General features: G+C 47.9%; 1 protein-coding gene across 1 annotated transcript; it reads right to left on the reverse strand.

Annotated features, from left to right (window-relative positions):
- On the reverse strand, window positions 1–7,922 carry LOC146202331 (uncharacterized). Its single transcript, XM_084584429.1, has 4 exons — window positions 7,843–7,922; window positions 6,528–6,710; window positions 1,420–1,527; window positions 1–1,045 (listed from the first exon to the last, which is right to left on the reverse strand). Exons 1-4 carry the CDS (start codon window positions 7,903–7,905, stop codon window positions 74–76), a joined length of 1,326 nt encoding a protein of 441 aa, XP_084440555.1. The 5' UTR covers window positions 7,906–7,922; the 3' UTR covers window positions 1–73.
- Window positions 7,923–9,067: the final 1,145 nt, after the last annotated feature.

Below are 9,067 nucleotides of genomic sequence, written 5' to 3' on the forward strand. Positions count from 1 at the left end.
TCAAGAACACAGAACTTGTAAAGAATAACTTGGATGAAAGAAGAAAAGGCTACCCCGATGGGCCCGCACTCGTTTACTTCTTTTTCTTCTTGCCTTTGCTCTTCTTTTTCTTCTTACCCTTTGACCCTTTCTTCTTGCTTTTCGAGCCCTTTTTGCTTCCCTTCTTGCTGCCTTTCTTGCTTCCCTTCTTGCTACCTTTTTTGCTGCCTTTCTTGCCTTTGGAGCCCTTCTTCTTGCTCTTGGAGCCCTTTTTGCTGCCTTTCTTCTTGTCTTTGGATCCCTTTTTGCCGCCCTTATCCTTCTTAGGCGACTTCTTGCCCTTCTTGCCCTTTGGCGATTTGGCGTCCTTCTTGGGCGACTCGCTCTCGCTCTTCTCCGCCGACGTGGTGGCTGACGTTTGCGATGACTTTCGTCCTCCTTCCACCTGAATCGGGATGATGTACTCCTTGCCCACGGCAGGCTGCTGCATCAGGTACTCTTCGCCTGGGAGAAACTCACCGCGGTATACCTCGTGCACCACTCGGCGCGCCAGCCGGTCATCGCGAGGTCCACCCTGGCGTCCGAACTCGTCGCCCGGAAACCTGCCGCCAGCCGCCTCGCCACCGTGAAGCTGGGCAGTCATGGCTGCGGCGGACCCTCCGCCAGCGGCCATGCCGGACTGTGCCAACGCGTACTGTTGGTCTAAGTACGCCTGCTGCGCGCCCATCAAGTAGCTGGCCTGCTGATGGAACATGATCGGGTCGTTCTCTAGGAGCCGGTTCATGCGCTGGATCTGCTGGAGCCGATGGAATGTCTCTACGTCGCCAGTGGCCAGCAGGTCTCGCTCGTTGCGGATGCGGCCCGGCCGACCGGCGGCACCGGCCCGGTCCATGCCCATCAGGATATCTAGGTCGCCCTTCTTGCCCTTCTTGCCGCCTTTTCCCTTGCTGCCCTTGCCCTTCTTGCCTTTGGCGTGACGCTCGCGGCGTGGACCACGCAGGCAGCGAAGCTCGTAGCTCACGCACAGGTTGAACATGTAGATTAGTGAATTGGTTATGCTCAGCACCTGCACGCAAATGACACCACCAGGATAAATACACGGGGGTCAAACAGCTCAAATTAAAGCAGATCTCATTTCGCATGCATAACCCCGATCATTCTTGTAAGAATTATGGTGGATATGAATTCAAGACGTGCACTTAACGCTGATTTCGACGAGTCAGCTTTACTAGTGATCAATATTCACCTTGGGTGGTATACTAACATGCATGCATTTACAACCTATCGCTTCATAAACACCCATAATTATGCTGAAGTTGGGTTGGGTTAAGCCTAGAAAGTGCTCAAAAGCAGGCTACAATTTGTTACATGTTACCGAGACGTGAACTAGTGCATTAGCTCTTCTCTGGTAACGAACGCATCTTGGCGTAGATACGTTACCCCTCCGGCGATGGTCTGTTTGACATCTCCATGCATGTACTCTTCAAAGATGAAGCCGACGGTGAAGGGGAAGTATGTAATAGTGGCCAAGAGGTAGTTAATTCGGTACTGAAAAGAACAAAAACAAAGAACACCGAGGGAAATTGAGATCAATAAATATGCACCACCAACAATGCCACTATTATTAAAAGATAAACACCTCAGCATGGCCCAGTGGTTATGGCGCTTGACTACTGTGCCCAAGGATGCGCAGGATCGAATCCTGGCCGCGGCGGCCGCTTTTCGATGGAGGCGAAAAGCTAGGCGCCCGTGTGCTGTGCGATAACAGTGCACGTTAAAGAACCCCAGGTAATCGAAACTTCCGAAGCCCTCCACTACGGCGTCTCTCATAACCTGAGTCGCCTTGGGACAATAAACCCCACAAACTAATACAAAATTGAACGATAAAGCAAGATGGTGCGAATTTACACCATACGGGTTGCCGTTCTGAGGTACAATGCGATAAATAGTAAGTTTTCGCTTACCATAACACTCCTCGCAGCTTCGTACTATATAAAGTAGCTAAAACTCGTACCGTCGAAAAAAAAAAATATCTGAGTTCATGCAATCAATTGTATTCTTCATTGAGCAGCAATATTTAACACGATTTTAACTAATTCGAAGATGGCTTCTCATGAAAGAATATGCTAAAAGCTACAGGTAAGAGTGATAATCGTTTTCAAGGATACTGTGAAGGGCAAGCTGGTTCTGACCACGATTAACGCGACGCAAGGAAACAAGGATGAAGAAGGGGAATAACTTAGCACATTAAGAAGCGCCGGAGGACGGAAGACGTACGTGTGGCCCTGCTGGTTCCTTCCCTTTGTTCTTGTTTTCTTGCGCCGTGTTGATTGCGGAAGGGGCGAAGTTGGAAAAGTAGCCGCAATATGAGACTGGAACATATGCGCTGTTTACTCGTTTTTGGCGCACGTTTCGCTATTGAACGTTGTATTCATGTTATTTTCATGTGCACTAACGTAATATTTAAAATAAATGTTCGCATACATGCGAGAAATAGAATTTTCTTTTAGCTAGATTTGGTTACCTGATGCATATGGAAGGGAGTTAGCGCGCAGTTCGTACTTTCGATATCACTTTATTGAATCGACAGTGAGTAAAACGCTTTGACTTTAAACAGTTAAATGCTCATCACAGTGATTATAATTCCAAAGGCTATTTTGTCCCCGCGGCAGTTAGCAGTGCGGTGCTATTTCAATGATTCCACCAAGCTATGGTGTGCTGAAAAAATAAATGCACTTTTCAGCAAAACCGACAACGTTCTAGGCGAAATAAATGTCAAGCATAGAATAATTTTAGCGGCTGGAACTACAAATCCTTTCCGACACTAGCAGTTACTTGACGTGAACTGTAAAAGCGAAGCTCCTTTCTGAACTGACACAAAATATTTTACGTTTTTATGAACAAAACTGAATTACAAAATGACTCTAAACAAGTCCTAATGTACGTTTGTACGCAGCGCAATAAGACGCGAAGAGGACAGAACTCTCAGTGGTGTTCAGGTATTACAATTCCTTTTCTTCTGAAGCGCAAGGTTTACAGAACCCCTGGCGACTACACATGCTCTCCCGCTTGAATTGCTCACGTGACGTAATAACTACCTTGAATGCCATTTCTGTTATGTTCGCTGAGTAATATTGGCTTAACCAGCGGCCCTCCCCGGTGCGGTAATTTCCCACGTGTCTTTTTTTTTTCCCCCTCACGTGGCGCCCACCCGTACAGTTACTGATACGCAGTAGCGGTGTGCTTCTTGCGATATAGTCATTCTGCACTTAGAAACTTTAGCCAGACAAACATTTCAGCTCTTCAATCTGCGTGAGCTCTGCAGTAGTGCCAATGGACTGAAGGAGTGTGTCTGTTCTGAGGCAGCACTTATACCCGGGAGCGTCCCATCGCTACGCAAAGTCGGCAGCAAAAATTTACGGGATGAGTGTTCAAGGGAGCAAATTTTGCCTCGTGATCTAGTTGCTTGGCACGGATGCCAGTGGACGCAGCATTCATGTCCCCTCATGCTCAGGCTTTTGAGGCAGCTGTTCCACATGGCGGCACCGTAACTATTTTTCCACACACACCCGCGTCCCGTAAACCTTTGCGGCCGACAATAAATCGCTGATGGAACCAATGACGCACATGGAAAATCTCATTCGGTTTCGCTCTAATTCCTTGCCTTTCTGCATCCATGCAGGCCGCGCGTAACGTTCATTAAAATACTTCATCTTCACTGCGTATTCTTGACACGAGAATATATACTCACTCCGCAGCTATCGCCGCTGTTATCGATACTGATAGTAAAACATTTATTATGAATCGTAAATTGCGAGGTTTAACATATGAAAGTGATAAATTGACAATTTTATTTAGTGATTACTCTGTTACGGGGCTGCCGGCAACCTCGAGTGCTCCGTTCTATACCTGACAGCAGGACAAAAGTGGTAGTGTGGCGTCGTCAGCACAGCCAGGTACACGTTATAATGTTTCTGAGATCCACAGGCAGCGAATCAACGGACGGCTCAGTTAATTACAAAAGGTTCTTCAAGCTCTATGGGAATCATGGCAAGGTCTGTCGCGAAAGTGAAAAACCTTTTCCAGGTTTCTCTCATTGGTGCGGAAGCTGTTGCTCTTCGTGTCGGCATGGGGTCCACAATCCACGAGCCGTCAGTGAGGGTATAAATTCTGTAATTTTAAGACTGCCTTTCAAAGCCAATGCAAGCTGCACTATAGAGGCTGCAAATGCCACGAACGACTGGTTCGTAAAACACGAGAACTGTTTCACAGCGTCGTCGTCGAAGGACACGATATACTAAACCAATGACAAACACCCAAGCATCAGTGTAAAGCAGTGTTTTGCAAACGAAGTGCCAGATCTGCTCAAAACGACAGTCTTAAAGTGTACGTGCTTTTAGTGAATTCAAAGTGTCGCCTCAACACAGTTTGGCGGGAGCTCACGCGTGCCTCTCGGGATTTGGGTCAGTTTTTCAAATCATGTCGGCACGCTGTCTTACATCTCCGTCTTTTTTTCTCGAGCACAGCAATTTAAAACAATTTGTTAGTTGGTTTGGGTTTCTGCGCAGCTTTTAATACGTATTACTTGTTTCTCACTAGTTATGGTGACAGCCATTGCTGTAGCGTCTGTGACAGTAAATGAGACGGCAGAACACGTATGTACTTTGCGCATGCCTCGTGTTTAGATCGCTTGTGTACTTGCCACTTGACGGAGACCATAAACCTCGGATGGTGGCAACAGTGATTGACAGCTCCGGAAGATTACCGACCACTGCTCCGCTTGGTGAGGTCGTCATGCTGCTAGGACAAGTTGTCGCAGTGCTACGCATGGTTCCCACGTTCCTTCATTATTTTCTATGCTATTTTCCTATTACATGTTTTGATTCCCTTCTCTCATAATGCGAGGCAGCCGGTTGAAACCTAACTTATCGCCCCTCCCTTGCTTTTCTTAACGTTACGCAAATCACATGTCTAAGCCGAGCTAGGCAGTATTCTAGTAAAACAAGGAATTATATTCAAAACTCGCCCGTTGGCGTTTTACAGTAACATTGGGATTAGACCAAATAATGCCAGAGTGCGGTGAATGCTAATGGCGTCCCTGCATGCACTCTTTTGGCAAAGAAATGCACCTCAACTTCCCTGAAAAACATAAGCGCAGTCTGAACTTTGCACCGCTATTTGTTATAGCGCCGAAGCGTAAAATACAGCAGGCAGAAGCAAATTAGGTGCTACATTATCGAAGCTTATCGCAAGTGAGAGCGATTTGCCTCTAGCTCGCACTGGCCAGTTCGGCAATCGCTATGTTCTGGTAACGGCCGGTGCTGTAGGGAGCTCGGTCATGATTGTAAAAATTCTGACCCCATCATGCGTTTCACTGACGCGCCAAGAGCATTATAATTCTGCCCTTGATTTGCGTGTGCAAGCCGTACTTTCCACTTCAGTGCCAAAAAATTGTAAAGCAGAATATATATAAACTCTGAACTCCAGCTAATGGGAAAAATAGACGCTCCGGAATTATTAACGCCTCCTTTTTAAGGAACGCTGTACGCATATAGGCCTCGCTTCCAGCATCACGCCTTAATGACCGCAGTAATATCTGGCTGGACCCGAATTAAAGTAGGTACAGACTTTCTTTCTTGGAAAAAAGTGACCTCTGCCTTGAGTGCGTTACCTAATACGTTACCAGGGCCGATGGTAAGGCCTGCTCCAAATGCAATACGGGGCTCCTCCTTTACTTTATACTCCCATACACCTCAACCATGCATAGCCGCATGCTTGCTTGAAAAAAAAAAAAAATTACAGAGGGCACTTTTGGCCACTAAAGTGTAATGAGGCGAAAGCCATTATAGCGCTGTGGATCGTATTCCTCCACTACGGCCCCTCTATCTCCCTCTCTTCTTTCACTCCTACCTTCCTCACTTCCTATACACGGCATGGTACATGTGTCTGCGGAGAATTGTGATAGGTACTGCGCCTTTTATATCCTGTAAATAAATTTCAAACACCGCTGATGCCTGCTGTACTAACGCCTCTTAGACATCTGGGTCTGCTTTTGTTTGCTTGCGGCGTTCGAGGAAGCGGCAAATGAAAGGCGCCGCGCGAACGCCTGGATCGGACGCCCGGTGAGGTCAGCTTCTTATATGCATGAATCGCCTGGTGACGTCATGACCTGTCATGACGGTACATCGCGCGCACCTTGTCGAACACAAGCAGCATTTCATTGAACGCATCAAAGTTCACCGGCCTTCTGTAATTCGTTTACAGGAAAGGAAAGGCGCATTATCTGTCACTCGCGGAATCCCAGTATCATCCTCTCGGTAGACAAGGGGAATTAAGAAGAGCGTTTCACGATCCGAGGCGTGGCACAGTTGGTGGAGCACTGGGCTCGGATGGAGGTTCGATTCTCTGTGGAGATAAGGTTTATTAATGTTTTTTCAACTCTCGCTCTCTAAAGCCTGACACCTCTGCTGACAACCTTCTGTCGACAACGATGAGGCATTAAAGGCGTTCGCCTTAATAAAATAACATCAGATTCAACCAGCACGTACCAGGACAGAGTTAGGGAGCTCCGTGGAGCCCATAATGGTGCACATGAGGAGGAGGGCGGACGTGAGGACGAACGTGAACACGGTCATCGTCATCAGGAACGCGTCGATGCGGAGGCGGTACAGTCCCGTGCTGACGTCGTAGTGGCCCCCCATTAGGATCAACATCAGCACCAAACCGATGAGCTGAAAACAATGGCGAGATGAGAGTGTCGTTCACAGATTCCTTTCAGGATGCATGGACCGAATGTAATCGGCATTTGGGAAACAAGGTCATCTAATGTTCGAAAAAGCCAGTTAGACCACGTTTGACTGCAAACTTCTGCCAGCCAAGCCGTGGACCACATAAAATTATTGGAAAGCGCCACTGCAGGTGCGTAGCGTTCTTGGTGGCATGTAACTGAGTTGGACTGGCGATGGCTACCCACACTGGGCACCAACCTCGCCTTTTACTACACTTGCTTTTATCAGTATCAGCAATGAGCCCGCATATTTTGCCGTAAGCATTTCATGGGGAAGGCTTACCGTCATTGCAGCAGCAAGCTAGCTAAACAGTCGCACTTTCTGCTCTCAAGTGCATCGCTTTTTGCGCAGGGAGGGTGCCGGTGCTCTCTTGTTCAACTGGAAAAGGAACTAACCGTGAAACAATTGGCAGACCTCTGAGTCACGGTGCTCTGAGAGACGCGTGAAGAAACGCGCTTCGGCACTGCGTCACGCACTTCCGATAGTGAGCAGCAGACACACCTGACACCGATTTCGCATCCTACATTGTAGTATATGCACGCAAACAGTCATAACGTAGACAACAAAAGCCGACCGCAGAAAACTGCGCGGCATCACACTCGCAGACCTTGGAAGAAAACCTTGCAAACGCCAGATCTACGTTAGCGGACGTGGTTAGTTCCGCAAAATTACGGACGTAGCGAGGTCACGTCGCTATTTCCAGCCGCCAGATTTAGACGCAGTCATTGCCAATTGCCTGCTTCGAAAGGTCACCTCTGAACAAAGAAAACTGAGGAGAAATGCAAGTTGCCTCTATAGATTGGGTATAGCGCGTTACAAAGGAAACTCGCCAAAAACGAAGCTGCTGGGAAAGCGCAAAAATAAAAACGAAGTTCCATCTTGGACATTGCAGCTCAGCACTAACACAGATGAGACGAGAAGAACGCGAACACAAGCACTAACGAATGTATTTTATCGCCCTACTGCTATTTCCTACTACTGCGATTTGAAGCTGTGAAAATAAGCTGCGATTCGAAACTTCGTTTTACAGAGCTGGCCGAAGCTCGTTGGTCAAGGAGGTAAGGAAATCCCTCACGATTTGGATCATTTTGAGGAGTCCTCCGGGACTCCTCACGAAGCCCGTAAAGTAGTACGTCATCTTGTCGCTTTAGCTGTCGACCTGCAAGAAAAGTGACAGAAGGTAAGCCATTTTAACGCGAGTAATGTCCAGTTACTTTACAAAAATATTCGTAAAAAAAAGCAGCAAGTTGCTGCTAAGCGAGGAATGAAGCGCTATAGAATGCGTGATCATTTGTGGCAATGCCGCCAGCTTAATGGCGGACGCAATATTTATCCTGTGATCCTCCCATGCCCACGTTTAACTGTCTCTTAGCGAAGGAAAAAAAGGTACATTAATGCGTCGATGCAAATGTTGCTGCTTAATATCTCCTTTAGCATAAACGAAAGACCCTACTCAGCAGCGCTTGAAACTCATGGCAAAGAAACTGTACCTCGGATGATTTAGTTGTAAATGTCGCTGCTTACGCTCTCACACACTAGCACTTTTAAAGTTCTCTGTTTAAGTGACTTGGAGTGCCTGTCACCTATGACAGATTTCTCGTGCACAATTCTTGCGTCTCTTACAAGAAGTAATGGTCTGGCTGCTCCGCGCATTCTTACTTCTGGGTCGAAATGAGACTCAGCTCAAATCATGCATGGCTGCTTCGCTCAGTCATTGGAATCATGCTTTGCAAAGAATCACCATCACAGTGTACGTTAAGCTTTCATGCCCCGTTATTTGCCTCGTTATGACTCAAGTGCTGATGCCCAGTGATCTTGCGACCAGTCCGCTACACCCAGAAAGCTTTGCGTCAGATCTTAACGAAGTAGGTATAGCGTCCGCATGCCTCGGCGCAACGCGGCCTAATGCGAGTCCGCTACTGGCTAGCGCTAGGACGGTGGAAACACGGCCTTACCGAGACAGACTTGAGGCGCAGGCATACCGCGGTCGTGGCTCGCTCTGCTCGGCTTGTCGGAGGTCGGCATCCCATGTTAGCACCACGCTGACCTACGCCCAGGAATCTTGCTTGTCCAACGAAGCGGCTAGGACATGTTTGTTGTCGGTTTGGCCCTATTTAAGAGTCGCCGAAACACATTCCGCCCAAAGCGCGTGGTGATGATCTCGTGTAGTCGGATTCCTCGTCGTCGTTTGCCATTGCGATCTCACGACAAGGCTGCGATCCAGAGAAGCCACCTCTTCTTTGTCCTCGGCGATCGCACTCGCTCTGTCCAGAGGACACACGATGCCGCGTTTTTACCGT

This window comes from Amblyomma maculatum, chromosome 1, assembly GCF_055883805.1.
Source record: "Amblyomma maculatum isolate TAMU_Amacu chromosome 1, ASM5588380v1, whole genome shotgun sequence".
Taxonomy (NCBI): Eukaryota; Metazoa; Arthropoda; class Arachnida; order Ixodida; family Ixodidae; genus Amblyomma; species Amblyomma maculatum.